This window comes from Lithobates pipiens, unplaced genomic scaffold, assembly GCF_037356315.1.
Source record: "Lithobates pipiens isolate NorthernLeopardFrog02 unplaced genomic scaffold, aLitPip1_a1.2 Scaffold_22, whole genome shotgun sequence".
In the NCBI taxonomy this organism is placed as follows: domain Eukaryota; kingdom Metazoa; phylum Chordata; class Amphibia; order Anura; family Ranidae; genus Lithobates; species Lithobates pipiens.
The window spans coordinates 102577783-102597201 of NW_027507784.1; the positions used below are offsets into that span (position 1 = coordinate 102577783).

A 19419-nucleotide genomic window follows, 5' to 3' on the forward strand; every position below is an offset into this window, starting at 1 on the left:
CAACCTAGAAGCTGATTGGTTACTATGAACAGCTGCACCAGTTTTATTAAAGTTTCTTTAAAAAAATGAAATAAGTAGGCCTGTACCTTTTTAAAGCTGTTGCTTTGTAATTTTTGTAAACTGAATAAAAATAACTTAAAGAAATAAATTGTCTGATGGAACATATGTCCCCTTTCCATCCTCCCTTTACCTAGGTTTTTACACCCAAGGGGCAATAGGACTGCACTATCACTGCTGTGATTGGCTGTCACAGTCATCACATGATCAGGAACCAATCCCACTGGCTCCTGATCTTTACTAGAGAGCAGGAGCTGTCTGACAGCTCAGACACACTGTTAGGAGTGCACAATGAGCACGCTCTCAGCATAGAAACCTCAGCCGTCTATGAATGCATACATTGCGTTGTTTTTATGAGCAAAATGAAGGAGATGTACAGTATCTCACAAAAGTGAGTACACACCTCACATTTTTGTAAATATTTTATTATATCTTTTCATGTGACAACACTGAAGAAATGACACTTTGCTACAATGTAAAGTAGTGAGTGTACAGCTTGTATAACAGTGTAAATGTGCTGTCCCCTCAAAATTACTCAACACACAGCCATTACTGTCTAAACTGGCAACAAAAGTGAGTACACCCCTAAGGCCGCGTCAAACAATCCGACAAACAGTCCGCTCAAAATTTGCATGAACGGACTTGACCACACACGATGAACGAACAGTCCGCTGAAAGCGTGCACGATGACGTGAACGCCACGTACGACGGGACGAGAAATTCGACGTCCAATACACTGCAATGCAACCTTCGCCGTGTAAATCCTTTCTGAGCATGCGCAAAACTTAGTTTGTCGAACAAGCCTACACACGAGCGGACTGTCCGCTGAAACCAAGTTTCAGCGGACTGTCTTACGGAAATTCCAAAAAACTTTGTTCGTCAGACTGTCCGCTGAAACAGTCCGCTGAAGCCCACACACGAGCGGACTGTCCGCTGAAACACTGTTCAACGGACTAAGTTGGGCGAACAGTCCGCCCGTGTGTACGCGGCCTGAGTGAAAATATCCCAATTGGGCACAAAGTGTCAATATTTTATGTGGCCACCATTATTTTCCAGCACTGCCTTATCCCTCTTGGGCATGGAGTTCACTAGAGCTTCACAGGTTGCCAGTGGAGTCCTCTTCCACTCCTCTGTGACGACATCAGGAAGCTGGTGGATGTTAGAGACCTTGCGCTTCTCCATCTTCTGTTTGAGGATGTCCTACAGATGCTCAATAGGGTTTAGGTCTGGGGACATGCTTGGCCAGTCCATCACCTTTACCCTCAGCTTCTTTAGCAAGGCAGTGCTGAAGGGACAGTAAATTTACACTGTTATACAAGCTGTACACTCAGGCCGCGTACACACGCGGGGACTGTTCGCTCAACTTTGTCCGCTGAACAGTGTTTCGGCGGACAGTCCGCTCGTGTGTGGGCTTGTTCGTCAAACTAAGTTCCGAAAAACTGTCCGCTGAAACTTTGTTTCAGCGAACAGTCCCCTCGTGTGTAGGCTTGTTCGTCAAACTAAGTTCCGCGCATGCTCAGAAAGGATTTACACGCCGAAGTTTGCATTGCAGTGTATAGGACGTCGTATTTTTCGTCCCGTCGTACGTGCCGTTCACGTCATCGCGCACGGTTTCAGCAGACTGTTCGTTCGTCGTGTGTGGGCAAGTCCGTCCATGCTAATTTTGAGCGGACTGTCCGCTGAAACTGTTTGACGGACAAAGTTGAGCGAACAGTCCCCGCGTGTGTACGCGGCCTCACTACTTTACATTGTAGCAAAGTGTCAATTCTTCAGTGTTGTCACATGAAAAGATATCATATATTTACAAAAATAAGAGGGGTGTAGTCACTTTTGTGAGATACTGTACATCTCCTTCATTTTGCTCATAAAAACAAGCAGTATCTGCAAAACTTGGCATCACTTCTACAATAGTGTATTTGAAGATGTTCCAAGCAATGAGCGCACAGGGAGAGGCAGGACATGGAACAGGTTTCTCAGTTTCCGCCTTTAACCATTTCAGATCCGGAAGGTTTTGCCCTCTTTATGGCCAGGCCATTTTTTGCTGTTTAGCACCACGCTGCTTTAACTGGTAATTGCGTGGTCATGCAACACTATACTCAAACAAAATGTATATAATTTTGTTCACACAAATAGAGCTTTCTTTGATCACCACTGGGTTTTTTATTATGCAAACTAAAAAAGTTATAGCTACAAACTATGATATATATATATATATATATATATATATATATATATATATATATATATATATATATATATATATATAATGGAATCTTTTAATTTTTTTTATATGCTAGTAATGCCAGTAATCAGCAACTTATAATGGGACCCTGAGGCAATCTGACACTAACTGGCACTGACATCCCCAATGAGACTGATCAGTGCTAACACTATACACTGTCACTGTACTAATGACACTGGCTGGGAAGGGGTTAACATCTAGGGGCAATGGAAGCGTAAAATAAGTGCTGCTTTGACTAGTAAATGTGGCTGATACTTCTCTCTGCTTTGCAGAACATCAATAAAGGAGAGGTATTGGAAATGTAAAAATATAACAGACCTTTATACTCACCTCCCTCCTGTAGCATCTGTTGTCCACCGGTTCTAAAGCTGGATACACAGTTTTTGTTGTGCAATTTCCTTTAGAGTTACCTTCAACTATGTATTGCAAGGGCCTGCATGATTTCAAAAAATTTGAAAGTGTTTAGGTTTGACCTCCATATTATATGGTTTCGGTCAATCTAAAGGAAAGTTGTACAAGAAAATTGTATAGTGTATAGCTAGCTTTAGCCTGAGAACTGAGCAATCACATGACCACTGATCGCTCAGTCTGCTTTGAGCAGAGAGCGAGGACTGTCAGCCATTGATCTCTACTCTGCCCCTCCAGCTCTGGAGCACTAGGCTGGGGAGGGGGCAGGAGCAGCTGTCTCAGGCTCTCAGTAGCATGCTGAGAGGCTGAGCCAGCTGCCAATCAGCCATCTGGGTGCATGCTGACAATATTGCAAGGATCCTTCCAGAGCCTGGAGTGGCTCCTGTGACTCAAAAGAGAAATATTACCAAAAAAGCTTTGACCATACTTTTCTATTAGTGGATTGGAACCTTATAATGGATAAGATTTTCAAATTAGGATTAGATACAACTGTTGAAACCCTGAGTGAGAAATGGAATAACGTGAATACAGCAAGTTATTTATTGTATCTGTTTACATCGCAATGAAAGCGATGTAAACTAATTTTATTCAAATGTCAATAGGCTTGTTGATTAGATAAATGAACCCTATGAATGTCTGAAATACCTACTTTTCCAAGAGAATGAAATTGTGGTTGCCTCCAGTGCTGCTTGTAAATCCAATAGCCTAAAATGGAGGATCAGAGATCAGCTTGGCTTTCCATTCCACTTAGAAGAGATCACATGACCAAATATGTAGGCATTTAGTGATAGGAGCTGCAATGTAGGGAGCCTGATTCCACATTTTCTACAATTTATTCCACACCTTCTGTTGGTCTGTTATCCATCATAACAAGGGCTTTAAATGCTACTTTTTAAGTATATGTATGCTTTGAAGAGACTCAGTCATTTTCCTATTTTAAGGCAAAGCATTAAAGTATTTTACTATTCCATTAATCAACCCACTTCTAACCTCCCCTGTGCTTCCCTGTTACTCATTGAGTCTACATACTGTATGTGTAACCTTGGTGTCGGAGTTTAAACAAGGAGTATGACATTGTCCACACCAGGTGACAGTGTTTGGACTTAGTGATTGGCCACTCAGCCCTGAGCACTGCACCCTAGGAGAAACTCAGTCTCAACCATAACCAGAAGCACTGAATATCTGCAACAAAAAAATGATGTGACGTTGGCGCACCCTGAAGTTTATGCCATGTCCCTTTATCCATTATTGTCAAACTGACAAGTTCTGTTCAAGTTTAGCTGAAAACAGTGCTCTTGCAGTATGGTGTCATAGTGGTTAGCCTGTTTGTTAGGGGTAGTGGGTCAACCTACCACGATTAGTTGGGGGATTAAACTGTAAGCTAGTTTGATAAGCAGGGGCTTATATGAATGCTGATGTGCACTAAGCAAAGTACTGTATTTGCTTTCACAATACACACATTCAAGATGTATAGCATATTGGAGGTAGTTGTCACTTTGCTTTTAGGGGATTACGCCGTTCTAATTATTACCCTTGGAGCAGTGCATGGGCAGGTCTTTACAATGATGTTCCATTTTTTTCTTTCTAAAATCGTCAGCCATTGCTCATTTAAAGTGTATGTATGTCCAGCCAAAGCTAATTTAGTGTTTACTTACAGTGGTGAAGGATTAGAACTTACACTCCTATTAGGGGCTCCATTAGAGGATTTCCCCTCACTTACTGTCCTGGTGTTTCACTAGACAGAAGAAGGCAAGCATATTTTCCAGACAGGGGTTCGAACACCGATGTTGCACAGGAATACTGTCACTGGCTGCTACTCCCCACTGACTGGATTCCTAATTTACTACTATTCTAATGCAATTACTTTGTCAATAACCGGACCAGCAAGTCCGGCTGAGCTCCTGTCAAACAACAGAACATTTTCATGAAGATAAGTGGAAGCCTCTTCTGGGTGATTGGTGGTTCTAGCAGTAAAATTGCCTGTGTGACATCAGCCTTCGGGCTCATGTACACTATAGCATCTAAACTTGCGTTTAGGAGCTTTTGGTGTTTATTTTGCCAAAGCTCCTAAACTCAACTTTATAAAAGCCTATGTGTCCATGCACACATAGGGTTTTACAAGAGTTTTGAAGCTGCTGCGGTTAGGGGAGGTTCAACCTCCCTCTCCTAAACGTGGAAGTATCACATTCAGGATACAAATGTTTTTACTGTCGGTGTGATGTTGCCATGTTTTGCGTTTTCCCATGACCGGCGGTTGACCTAGTCTATGTGTACATGAGCCCTAAGGGTCTCAGATGGAGAGTTGGAAATTATGAAAGCTTCAACTGTTAATACTTGACACACAAACATTGTGTTTGATGGATAAGCTGGGCCATTATTGACTGATGGGTATTGCTTAAAACTTCTAAAGTAATGATCATGAAGCATGACCTCCTTTGATTTATTTTTTTTTTTTTTCATTTTATTTATACTCTATACTTCTACTATTCTTTTATATGTGTGTGTGTGTGGTGTGTGTGTGTGTGTATGTATATATATATATATATATATATATATATATATATATATATATATATATATATATATATATATATAAGCATTTTTTTCTTCTCTTCCAAAATCATCTCTGAAATGGCAAAAAAATATTTTTTACCCACACATACACGATAAAAAGGTTGGCTCTGATCAAGTCCTACTTGGCTTACATGTTTTAAATCACTAATCATTTTACTTTCCATTTACTGCCAACTAATCCAGTTTTTTATGGATCCTTTGATTTAAATTGATTCTAACTTTCCTTTTTTTTTTTGCCTCTGTCCTTTCCTCCTTTTTAATAGCTTTACTTTCCTGTTCCTGCAAGGCTCTCTCAGAAGTGTTTCTTTGAATCTAAAACAGAGGAGTCAAACAGTGCTGAGATGTCATGTCAGATCACAGCCACCAGTAACGGAGAGGTAGATGGCGTGAACAAAAGCCTGCAGGCCATGATGAAGGGCTTCGGGAATATGTTCGACATGGGCGATGTGGGACCCGTCTTGCATTCTGGGATTCAAATAAACATGCAAGCCAAGCAGAACTCCTCCAAAACCACATCAGTCAGGAAAGGCAAGAAGATCAACATGGCTGTCGGCTTCAGTGATTTTGATTGGTCAGATGATAGCAGTGAATGAACAGTCAAGTCTATTTGAGGAAATGAAGCCAAACGATTTTTTTTTATATATATTATGTGTGAAGCACAAGGCCTAAATTGTTTGACCTTTGTAATATATCTGCTATTGTAGACACACTTTCTAGGTCATTTTTAACGTGAATTTGTCATTTTAATGCAGTTGTGTTTATGAACTTGAAACAAATTGTGTAATTTCCTGAGAACAAAAATATATCATTCAGTATTATTTGTGTTAATGTTTGTGATGCCCGGTTTTGAAGGTTTTTACAGTTTTTTTTGCCATTGTATAAATGTATTTGTACTGTGTATGGAAACACCCCCTAGTTCACAACACTTTTACTTGATTTAATTTTCTGGCATTGTTTTATTTACTTTACATTAATAGCCTGCTGAAATTGGACTATTTGTTATCATGATAGGACTGTTGCTTTGATAACACCTGCATTGAACAATATATATTTATTCTCTGGTATGGATGCCAAAAAACAATGCTGATACATTGATCCGACAAAGGTGAATTTAATCAGTTTTGTGATATTCTTTTTAAGGGGGTAGCCTCTGTGTTTCTAATACACTTGCATAGTTGGAAAAACGAATAGTCTGTGAATTGTACATACTATTAAATATTCTTGAAATAAGCCATATATAAATAAAGATATTTGCAGAAATGTAAGGACCCTTGTTATACTGGGTGCTAAGCACATTAAACCAAGAAATGAAATAGAAACCAAAGATAAAGCTAGTTTTAAATAGGGTTAGACCTATTGGGTATTGTTTGTGTCCACACTGGGGGCTTATGTCCAGGAGATATGACAATAAAAGGAAATCTCCTCATAGAGAAGGAAACGCCCGCCATTGATAGTTGTGACCAGAACAGGTATCCTTATCCGTAAGTTCTCCCTGACCACCTTTTCTATCCACAACTGTAAAATTTTTAATTTCCTCTCAAGTTTCTACAAATGGTCAACTGTCACTGAAGCAAGAACTGAGGGCGAGTCCAACCTCAACCACCAGCCACTCTATTAAAAAAAATGTTTTTGAAATTGTCTGGTGCTCCACTAAGTGTTACTTCTTTCTGTATGTGCAGATTAGCATGCTTGTTATACTCGCTGTGAAACTTAGGGGGTTAATCCTCTGCATTGTGTAAAATGGCTTTTTGGCTTTTTGATCCTGTATGAACAGATCCTCCCCCTCCTGCAGGGTCTCTCTTGGCAAGGCCAGATAACGCACAGTGAGGGTAGTACTGCTGCACATGTCCAGTTTGGTCTCTATTGCTGGAGGCAACATTTCTTTGTTGATCAGAGCTAGCCAGGTCACATGATAATGACATCACACATGTGGGCATGTGTACAGATCCTAAATGACAGCCAAGTCCCCTCCCTCCTCCATGCCCATCTTGATTGATGGATGATCCACCCCCATAATAGCATCATGACACAGGCTATAGTGGAAATCTCCTCCTACCTGAACACTCGGCATTCGGGCAGACCTTGCAATTTATCATGTGACCGTGGTATACAGATCAGCCAAAAAGGTATATAGTGGCAGTATTTTAACGTAAAACGATTTATAAGCTGTGGGGGGGGGGGGGGGCAGATGAACTATTTTCATATTACTGGGTTTAGTAACACTTTAAGGCCAAACACAATGCACACAAGGCATTGAAAAAAAAATAGCTGCAAAGCCAGTACTGATGCCACGTTTAGCTGCATTATCGTTTAGCATTTGTTTTTGTAAAGAAAACTGCTCTCTTCTATTTTCCCACTCCCAAATTACATAACTACAGCTTAAAAATGTTTGACGTGGCTTAGGGCAGTATACGGTGTTTATCTGCATAAGCCATTTTTACAGCTGTAACACTGGTCTCAATGCATCCCTATCCCCACCACTGCTGCTGATGTCAACCCTATCCTCACCACTGGCACTGATGTCATTCCTATCCCCACTGCCACTGATATCATCCATCCCTATCCCCACTGCCACTGGTGTCCTCTCTATCCCCACCACTGCTACTGATGTCATTCCTATCCCCACCAGCACTGATGTCATCTCTATCCTCACCACTGCCACTGATGTCATCCCTATCCTATCCATGTAGGCAATGCTGACAAAAGCCAGTGCTGGATTTTACTTAAAAAATGTATTCTTTATATTATAATTTTACCAGGAGAGTAGAATATAATAGAGCAGCGTACTGCTAGTGACTTCTACATTCACTGAATTCTGCTGCTTTCCTGAACGTGTGCTTAGCTCGTCCTGTCCGCAAAAGGGAGAGGGGAGGAGAAGGGAAGGGGAGAGCTGCTCTGTGTATTGTGTGAAGTCTTGGGAACGAGCAGAGAGCCGTCATCAATCAAGCAAGATGACAGGAGAGTGGGTGGATCCAGACTCCAGAACCAGACCATTGTCGGTATGACGCTGTATGAAAGTCTGTAGACCCCCTAAAGTCTGTAAAAAAGAGTAGCTGCCTGTTTTAACGCCCATCCCCCACCTGCCTACTCAGCTGCTGCATTTTTGACTCCGTTTTATAGGTGACGGTACCTGTCAAACTTGCTTATTGAGTTCAATGGGCCCACACGGCAACTACGAGCCAAAAACTTGGCTCACAGTTGCAGAGCAAGTTCAGCAATGTAAAATGCCCATTCGGCAATTGAAAAAAAAAAAAGGAAAAATAACACAAAACAGGCGTTCAGGAGGTGACAGCCTATTGCATTCCTATCAGCTGCTGCTATACTGCCCTCTTAATAGCAATCCACCGCAGACCTCTTCTCAGAGGGGGTAGGCAGTACTTCAAGTCTGAAAGAAGCATTACACGTTTTTTCTCTACCTCTAGACTTAATAAGCAATGTGAGGACTCCACTGATAGGAAACCTTTTTTTCTGCCCAGAGTGGGGCTTTTACTACTAAGTGCATCATGTCCTTTGTTCCCTGAACGTCAACCTTTTTGGGGGGGAAAAAAACCTATTTGCCATGGCATAGGTCTGCGATTAAAGGAAGCACTGTTCTGTGTTTGGCATAAATGGTAGGCAACTGTGACCAGTGACAAAATGGGGTCTGCGGTCTGTCTACTCCATATTATCAGTGCAGGAAAGTTCTGAACAAGGCCATAACTGATCACAATTATTTTAATTCCTTTCGCGTTTTGTTCAATAATAACATTCAATATTTTAAGCTTGTCTGCTTCGCAGCAATTAAGACCCGCAGGTCCTGGCAATACAGATTATGTTCTTTTGATACATTCCTCTAGCAATTGTCTTGTATTGAGCCATCCGTGTTAAAATGGGATTCATCAACACATTTCAATCCACGGATCTGTCATGCCGTATTAAGAGGAATTACAGGATATTTAAGCATTGTATTTCTGTAATCAGGCAGCTTCAATGCTCTTAATGAATTTCTACATTGCTTAAAATTGAAGAGAGCATATTTATTCTGGTTGTATTAGTAATAGAAGATTATCCACGGTTTCAGTATTACAGAACAAAGCAATTTACTGTCATTAGAAGGATTACTGTCTGCAGAGGGCAGCTAAACGTGGCGCATTATAATGAATATATCACATATATGGGAATTGGAGCCAATGGCAATACAGAAGTAATGGTCTATGACCCTATGATCTTTTCATTTTCAAGCGTACATATTAAGTAACCTTGGGCTGTAAATGAAAACTTCACAAAAGAGCAATTATTGTATACATAGCTACATATAACTGCGGAGCCATCGTTCCCCTGCCACTTTCCATTCTGACATCACCACCTGCTGACATCACGAAATCCAATTCTCACAGATTAGTTTGAATGACAAGTGGAATGCCGGAACAATAAATGTAATCGGAGAGTAAGACAAATTATAGAAATCACTTCTGTAGTGCAAGCTAACAGCATTATGACAGGTGAGTTTAGTGCATCAATATTATGTAAAATTATGCCTGTGTGATAAGTAAAATCCAAGGATGTTTTAGGCTAGAGTATTAAGGTATTTATCAATGTTTTCACCCAGCTTTCACTAAGTAAAGTGGTTCTAAAGCCTAAACATTTTTTTTTCTTGCTTTAAAGTAAAAAATGTTTAGGCATCAGTTTTGGCCCCTCCCTTTTTACTTACCTGAGCCCTCATTGGATCCAGCACTGTACACGTCTTCGGTTCTTCTCTCCCCTCACTTCCGGGTCTCGCTGACTTTGCTTGGACACCAGGAGATATTTGCTTCAATTGCTGTCAATCTAAGCCAATGACAGGGGAGCGGGGGGCGGGCAGGGTCCCACAGCGGGTCTCGGGTGCCCTCAAGGAAAATGGCTTCCCACTAGACAGAGAGGAGGGGCCAAGAGCGCCGGCGGGGGACCTGAGAAGAGGAAGTTCAGGACTGCTCTGTGCAATTTGCATTGCACAGAGCAGCTAAGTATAGGGTTGTTGGCTATTAAAATAAAAAAATAAAAATTCTTCATAATCACTTACATTTTTCACACAATATTCTTTTAGAAAATTAGCGACACTTGGGTGAAAGTTGTTTGAATCTTTGGTGAAATCATTGATAAATCGACTACTTAATGTAGTTGTAAAAGGCACAGAGGGGCCCCAAGCCTCCTCTTTTGGGGTCCCCCACCAGCGCTCTCAGCTACTCCTATGTTCAGTGTGCCCCCATAGGAAGCTGCTTTCAATGGTGGTGCACTTGTAGGCTTGCTCCGGCCTGTGTGCATCTATTAAACTGCTGCAGATGGGCAAAGTGCTGGATCGATACAAGTAAATACAATATTCCGGGTGGAGGGACAAGGAGTGGATGATTTTTTATCCTAATGCAGGTAATGCATTTAGGTAAAAAAAAAAAAAAAAAAACACCTGGCTTTAGAACAACTTTAGCCCCAGAAGGATTTGCCCCCTTCCTGACCAGGCCATTTTTTGCGATACGGCGCTGTGTCGCATTAACTGACAATTGCTCGGTTGTGCGACGTTGTACCCAAACAGAATTGTCCTTTTCTCCCCACTAATAGAGCTTTCTTTTAGTGGTATTTGATTACCTCTGCGGTTTTTATTTTTTGCGCTATAAACAAAAATAGTGACAATTTAAAAAAAAACACAATATTTTGTACTTTTTGCTATAATAACTATCCCCAAAAAAAACAAAATTTCTTCATCAGTTTAGACTGATATGTATTCTTCAACATCAAAGTTATAGCACCTACAAAATAGGGGATAGATTTATGGCATTTTTATTATTATTATTTTTATTTTTTTTACTAGTAATGGCAGTGATCAGCGATTTTTATCGCTGCGACATTGTGGCGGACAGATCGGACACTTTTGACACTATTTTGGCACCAGTGACATTTATACAGCAATCAGCTAAAAACAGCCACTGATTACTGTATAAATGTCATTGGCAGAGAAGAGGTTAACAGGTTGCAATCCAGGGGTTAACTGTGTTCCCTAGGTATGTTCTAACTGTGGGGGGGATGGAGCTGACTAGGGGAGAAGACCGATCGGTGTTCCTACTTAGTAGGAACACACAATCTGTCTCCTCTACCCTGAGAGAACCGGGATTTGTGTGCTTACACACACAGATCCTGGTTCTCGCTTTGTCACGAGTGATCATGGGTGCCTGCCAGTCATCGCGCCCACTGGGCACACGCATCGGCTCCGGGGACACACACCTGCCTGCTAAAACATCTTACAGAGCCGACATACAGCTACGAAGGCTTGCGCAGGGCAGTCAACCTGCCGCAGGATAACTGCGGCAGCTGGTCGGGAAGGGGTTAAAGTATATCTAAATCCAAGAACAAATTTATAATATATTGCAGCCTACCAGTCCTTCAATGTGGTAGCTGTATTCATTTTCTTTTTTTCAGACAGTTTACCCTTTATTTTTACCTGGTGATCCTACCAGTAATTCACTTTTTGTCCTAAGGTTACAACACTCAATAAAAACTATAAACGGTGGCTATGCTGTCCTTCTTTGGGAATATCCAACAATATGATACACAGGCTTATATGAATCTCCTCTACCGGCTATTTTATTCAACAAGTCAGGGTACCTGCGGTTGCGTATATACAACAGTGAGGTCAAACAGAGACTGCTTGTGACAGGATGCAGTCCCTGTTCAGATGAAAATGTTCCACCTGGCTCAGTCAATTTTTAAATTAATTTGGGTGAGACAGGCGGTGCTTGCAGGGCCAGCCACAGCTTGAATATCAGCCAATTCAGCAGGAAGATTACATTATCTGTTGCAGCGGCTGGATTTATAAGGGAGGAATATTTTCTCAGCAACTGAATTCTGTAGAGTAAGCACAGGAAAAAAAACCTTGACTTGTCTCCAGTAGTAAAAATGGCTTCCACAAGTGTGGACCCAAAATAGCAAAGATTTCCAATGGGAAAGGATTAACACTTCTATATAATTTAATTTAAAGACTTTTTTTTTCTATGGGGTTGCATCGGTACTTGCTAGAGTTCTTTTTAAATACCGTATATACTCGAGTATAAGCCGAGATTTTCAGCCTCTTTTTTGAGGCTGAAAGTGCCCCCCTCGGCTTATACTCGAGTCATCGCTGTCTGCCCGCTCGATCAGCGTGTCGAGCAGACAGACAGCGGCCATTCTGATTCAAAAGCCGCGCCTCCGGCTCCCCCTTCGCCTGTGATAGGCGGAACACTGAATTTCCCAGCAGCCTGTGTTCCGCCTATCACGGACTTCGTATCATCCTCGTACTACGGACGAGGATGATACGATGTACGTGATAGGCGGAACACAGGCTGCTGGGAAATTCAGTGTTCCGCCTATCACAGGCGAAGGCGGCGGCGCAGCTTTTGAATTTTACAATGGCCGCCGACGAACGAAGAGGGCACGGGACGGAGGCAAGGCACAGGACGGCACGGCACGGGACGGGACGGGACGGGACCGGAGGCAAGGCATGGCGGCGAGGCACGGCGGCGAGGCACGGAGGCAAGGAGGCTCGGCACGGGACGGAGGCTCGGGACAAAGGCTCAGGACACAGGTAGGCTGGACACACACACACACACACACACACACACACACACACACACACACACACACACACACGGATACACACACACACAGGGATGGATGGATGGATGGAGACACACACACACAGGGATGGATGGACGGACACACAGGGATGGACGGACACACAGGGATGGACGGACACACAGGGATGGACGGACACACACACAGGGATGGACAGGCATGTCTTACCCTCGGCTTATACACGAGTCAATAAGTTTGCCAGTTTTTTTGGGGGTAAATTGGGGGCCTCGGCTTATATTCGGGTCGGCCTATACTCGAGTATATACGGTATGTCATCTTTTTTTATTGTTGAGCTCTCTTTTTTTGTCAACCCCCCACTCCTTGATACGTAGTAGGACATTTCCATGAAGCCTCAATTTCCATTAAATCGGCCTCGATGGCCACAGTAAAAATAATATTAGCTTAATGATAACCATTAGAACCGATAAATGTGACCTCAGTGTTACATTTCTTGCTATTAGATATCTACATGCAATTAGAAGTGAGTGGCAACAGGGACGTGATACGGACTTTGAACACGCGGCTTTTAGCATATGCATCTACTTATGCCATGCAAAAATGCACCGTACATATATTTTTAACCGCCACTTAATGGAAATCTATCACTGCTGATAGGAATGACAGCGATCACAATTCTGTGTTTTATTTTTCTGAATGCATAATTGGATAATCATAGTAAAAAGCAATTCTTGGAAATAACAGAGGACCTTAGCGGTTCAGGCATATGTAGATAAGCGTTGACCCCCCCTCCCCCCCCCCCCCCCCCCCAAGGCGAGGACATCAGGACAAGGGAGGATAATGTATTTTAACAGTGAACTTGGCCTTGTCTTTCCTTTGCTAGAGAATTCCAATTTCTCCTTTTTCTTCCACTTTTGCTCCTTAAACCCCCAGATAAAAAAAAAGTAAAAAACAAAAATGTGTATTTCTGCACATTTGTTTTGTAATTATGCCCCCCTAGTTAGAAACCATTTCACACAGTTGTTCCATTAATGCCACATTACAAGCACTTTAGCAAGCCATACACTGCTCGAATTGTGGCTGAATCCCGGTTTATCATAATTGGGGGAATCAATGGACTTTCTTGTTCAGCTCCTTGGGCTGAACGAGAGAAATGGTTATGTGTATGTTTAGATTTAGTCCTCATGATATATCTTGGCATGGTATTACGCAAGGCAGAGACAAGTCTGGACAAAACAATTGTCTCCTTTCACACTGGGGCTGCCGTGCATTAGCGGTAAATCGTCACTTTACCGCTGCTTAAGCAATGTTTTTTGGGCACTATTGGGGCACTTTTAACCCCCGCTAGTGACCAAAGAAGGGTTTAAAAGCACCCGTGTTGAAGCGCTGCCCATTCATTTCAATGGGCAGGACGTTTTGGAAGCGCTGTATACAGTGTTGACAGGGGAATTCCTCCCACGGAGCCATTCTGTTCTCCCGGCAAGGGGAAGTGTCCCCCGCTAGGAGAACACAGTGATTGTTGCTAGCAATTATAACAACCGCTAGCAATAATTGCATGTGAAATTCAGCAGGCTGTTTGTACCCAAGTGATCGATCAGGCTACATTCAGCCTGCCCATACATGGTTTGAATCTTGGCCGGTTCCTGCTAAACCGGCCAAAATTCAAACCATCTATGGCTGGCTTAAAAGTTGCATTAACATGTTTGTGTATCTCTTAGTGACCACACTGGGAAGATTTTCCTTTACTCCCTTGCTTTTGATGCCCATATAATAAAAGGGAGATTCTACCATTATCCCAGCCTACTAAACACGTGTCTGTGTCCTGGTGTCTTGAAAAGGTTACCTATAGCTTTCTTTCCTGAAAAGGTGGTAATTGAAATTATCGATAGTGAAGGACACAGAAAACTCTACAGAGTTTCTTGTACAAAGGGTTTTTATTGAAAATACAGATCAACAAGAAAGTACAAAACTTTGGTGGACACATCATGTAAACATTTCTGCTTAAATTACAGATGTCAAAAGAATATGTTATTTCTGAACATAGAAACTTGCACACGTTCCTGAAGGTTCAGGAGGGGGTCGTGCGTGACCAACCGATCCTGAAGGGGTAGTAGCTTGCTTAACTACGTATACGTGTGCTTTAGATTACAGAGCCATATGTAGTATATGTGTCAACAGAGGAATGTAAAACAAAACTTAATAGAATAATAAAAGTAAAGAGAATGCATAAGACTAGATAGCATATTCTTGTACTCATTAATAGCGTTTTCTCACCATGCATCCAGTCCCGACAGGCGCTAGCCTGTGGGTCGAACAGTCAGAAAAGGAAAATATAGAAAGGGGACATGAAAAGAAGGAAGGCTAAGAGAAAAGTAGAGTAGATATGTAAGGCAGAGAGAAAAAAAGGGGGGGGTGGTGCAGAAGGAGAAAGGAGTAAGAAGAGGGGTCCCTGGGGTGGGGAGAGTGTAGGCATATTAGAGTGAGAGGAGCGCTGGGTCCAATTGGGGAGGTTGGATATGAGTCACCCAAGGCTGCCATGTCGGGAGGAATTTATCATGCGTATGCGATAACACGGCTGTCAGCTTCTCATTATTCATGATTATGTTTACATGGTTTTTAACTGCTTTGAAGCTGAGAGCCGGGGTTTTCCAGGACTTTGCTATGGTCAATTTAGTTGCAGTAAAAATGTGCAATGTCAGTTGGCATTCTGGTCATAGTAATTCCATGATCGGTTTCCCCAGAAGGGCCTCAAATGGGTCCCTCTTAATATTGGCGTTAAAAAGGTTACGAAGAAGTGCATAGATTCTGATCCACAGTCTGCATACCCTGGGACACCTCCACCAAATGTGCACCATTGTGCCCTCTTGAGCACACCCACAGAAACACAAGGGGGAATAGGGTGGGATAAAACTCGCCAATCTGTCCTGAGTATAGTACCACCTATAGAGCACTTTGTAAGCATTTTCCAGGAATAGTACATTCTTGGAGCATTTGGACAATGCAGCAGTCCTGCCAATCCTCTGTGTTCAATCGCTTCCCCAACTCTGCCTCCCAATGGAGATATGGTCTCCTGGGTGTTTTTTTAGAGCCTATTATAGCTGCATATATTAAAGGGTTTAAACCCGCGGACTGGGGCCGTGATCTGTAAAGGCTCTGAAAAGGGGTTATTGTGTAGGGGGTTGGTCGGGATTTAATAAGTTGTTGAAGGAAGTGTCGGATTTGCATATAGCTATAGTGCTCCCTAAGGGGGATGTCATGAGAGGATCGTAAAGGAAGCAAATGGGATAATCTTAGTGGTGGTAAACATGGAAACCTGTAATGGAAACCTGCCTGTGTTACATCAGAGGGGTGCGGGGTCACCCATACGTCACGGGGAACCCCGGGTTTCCCCTTGCGTGAGAGGGGGGCGGGGTCAGGTGACGGGTGGCCCCGCAGTGTCTCCTCCGTGGAGACAGAAGATGGATGCATTCGCTGCGCTGATTCAGATGATCCATCGCTGGACCCCGGAGAGATGATCTTCCGTCACTGGATAGCAAGAATGGATTACCACCTCTGGAATCTTTTTTAAATTTTTTTTTATTTTTAATAAAGGAATTTTTTAAAAGTGTGTTTGTCTTATTTAACTATTTTTTACGCTTTCTTTGTGAAATAGTAGGGGTACTTTTGTACCCCCTTACCATTTCAAACAGGGGGGGTGGGATCTGGGGGTCCCCTTGTTAAAGGGGGCTTCCAGATTCTGATAAGCCCCCCGCCCGCAGACCCCCACAACCACCGGCCAGGGTTGTGGGGATGAGGCCCTTCTCCGCATCAACATGGGGACAAGGTGCTTTGAGGGGTCACAGACCCCCAAAGCATCCTCCCAATGTTGAGGGCATGTGGCCTGGTACAGTTCAGGAGGGAGGGGGGGCGCTCTCTCGTCCCCCCCTCTTTTCCTGCGGCCTGCCAGGTTGCGTGCTCGGATAAAGGGTCTGGTATGGATTTTTAGGGGGACCCCCACGTCAATTTTTTTTTAATTTGACGCGGGGTTCCCCTTAATATCCATACCAGACCTGAAGGGCCTGGTAATTGAATTTGGGGGACCCCCACGCTTTTTTATTTATTTATTTATTTTTATCAATGACTTTCAATGAGTGTACTCTGTATTACGGAGCCGACAATTCATAATAGCTGCGAGTGATTTTAAAGGACTTTTTTTCCTGCATAAATGACACTTTGTGCAGGGACAGTTCTAAGCATGGGAAACATGTGCCCCTTCATTCACAGGCATACTATAGACACCCCCCCCCTACGAAATTTAAAGGAATATTACACTTTTATTGTTTCACTTTAATCATTATTAAAATCACTGCTCCCGAAAAAACGGCCGTTTTTAAAACTTTTTTTTGCATTGATACATGTCCCCTGGGGCAGGACCCGGGTCCCCAAACACTTTTTAGGACAGTAACTTGCAAATTAGCACTTTAGATTTTGAACGTTGGAGTCCCATAGACTTTAATAGGGTTCTAAAGTTCACACGAAGTATGCTATATACTAGCTCCGTCGAATCTTCTTTATACATTCGACAGACACCATAAGCCTACAAAGACAGATTCGACCGTAATTCATGTGGATTTTCGGACGAATGCAATTTTTGAACGAAAAACGAAATAAATAAAAACGAATTTCGGGAGTAACTAAATAAATTAATTTTTCAGACGAAAACGAAATTCCGAAACAAAATATTTTACTCTGCACATGTCTAGTATTGACAGCTAGGCCTGAAAGTGTAGCAAAGGTGTTTAAAAGAGATAGCAAGTTAGGGAGGGGTAAGTCAAGGTTTAGTAATGGTGAGCAGAATATCGTCCGCGAACAAGGACAGCTTGTGAAATGTACTCGCTATTTCCACCCCCGATATATACCGGATGTGATTGGATGGCCTCTGCCAAGGGTTCCAGTGCCAAGATAAATAGAAGTGGGGAAAGTGGGCACCCCTGGTGAGTTCCCCTTTTAATAGTAAAGATAGGCGACTCAAGAGTATTTCACTTTGGCCTAGGGGGGTGTCATAAATAGCTGAAACACAGCTCATAAAGGATGTGCCAAACCCAAAGTGGTTTACCTGTATTAGGTTAGGCCAGGACAAGGTGTCAAAGGCCTTGTTGATGTCCAATGACAGGAACATTGTTTCTAAAGACCTATTGTGGACGATATGTTGTATTTGAAGGAGACGTCGGATAGTATCGCTAGCCTGTCTCCTAGGGACAAAGCCTACCTGATCCTTTTTTATTAGATGTGGGAGAAAGGAGTTGAGGCGTTTGGCCAAGATCTTCGTCAAGATTTTCATGTCTATATTGATTAAAGAAATCGGCCTGAAGTTGGCCCCGGAGGAATGGTCCTTGTCAGGTTTGGGGATCATTACGATGTTAGCAGTCAGCAGGTTTGGTGTGAAGAGATGACCTTCTTTAACTGATTTGTACATAGTTGTCAGGTAGGGGGCTATAATGTCTGCCATTTTCCGATAGTAAAGTGCTGTAAAACCATCTGGGCTGGTCTTTTACCCACCTTCAACTCCTTAATACACTGAAGGACTTCTGATACTTGTATGTCCCAGTCCATAAGGGACTCGGATAGAGAGGGTAAAGATAATTTTGCCAGGAAGGCATCGAGACCCTGGGTGGAGGTGTGGTCGGGGACCAAATAAAGTTTAGTAAGACAATGTCTGAATTCATCCAGAACCCGCTAAGGGTTGCCCATAAGGATGTTGTGGCGGATGCGCAAAGCAATGGTGGCAAATTTTGGGGTAAAGTTGCGCAGTCTTTTGGCTAGCATTGCATTGGGTTTATTGGCATTACATACCACTTTTGTCGGGCCCAGAGTAGGGTGCGTTCCACTTTGTCCGTCAAGTCTAGATCTGTGCGGACTTTTTTCTAGGAGCCTGCAGTTGACAGGGGTAGGGGATTGTTTAAAGGTTGCTTATAAAGGTCTCCAATTGTTGTTTCAAGTCGCGGCGGACTTGTGCTCGTTCTCTTTTGCATCTAGACGCAAGGCGGATAATGTGGCCCAGAAGGACCGCCTTGTAAGCTTCCCACAATGTGACCGGGAAGAAACTGACCCTGCATTAAGTTTAGAATATTCCACCAAAGTCTTTAAGGATCTCTCTGAAAGACAGGGGGGTACCTTTCTGGTGTGACTTCAGCAGGGAGCAGACGTGGGTCAAGAAGGGCCCTGGATTCTTATTCAGGGTGTAGTAAGTCATAATGGTCACTTCTTTGTCTTGAATAGTGCCTTGCAAAATGAAGTACCTGTCATTGGGTTCTGCTACCTGTTTACTGCAAATAAATGGGACCGATTTGCGTATGGCAATCAGGGCCCCCCTCTATTTAGTAGGACCTTTGGCCAGATAAATTATGGGGGTTATCTGCCGCAAAATATTTTGGGTAGGAGGAGGAAGAGAAATGGGTTTCCTGCAGACATGCAATGTCTATTTTTTGTTGTTTGAAATATTTAAATACTTTGACCCGTTTCTGGGGAGAGTTCATGCCCTTAACATTCAGTGACAACCAGTGGAGGGTCATGGGATCAGAAGT

General features: G+C 42.8%; 1 protein-coding gene across 4 annotated transcripts in view; it reads left to right on the forward strand.

The window, feature by feature from the left end:
- The window catches only part of MAP3K20 (mitogen-activated protein kinase kinase kinase 20), a 257081-nt gene that overhangs the window by 176984 nt on the left and 60678 nt on the right, over positions 1-19419 (forward strand). The window contains exon 12 of one of the 4 annotated variants that reach the window (XM_077448022.1): positions 5545-5913. The exons of the other annotated variants lie outside the window; for them this stretch is intronic. Coding sequence (XP_077304148.1) covers positions 5545-5874 — 330 coding nt within the window. The 3' untranslated portion in view covers positions 5875-5913. Of the gene's footprint in view, positions 1-5544; positions 5914-19419 lie in introns of those variants that run through there. 4 annotated transcript variants of the gene reach the window in all.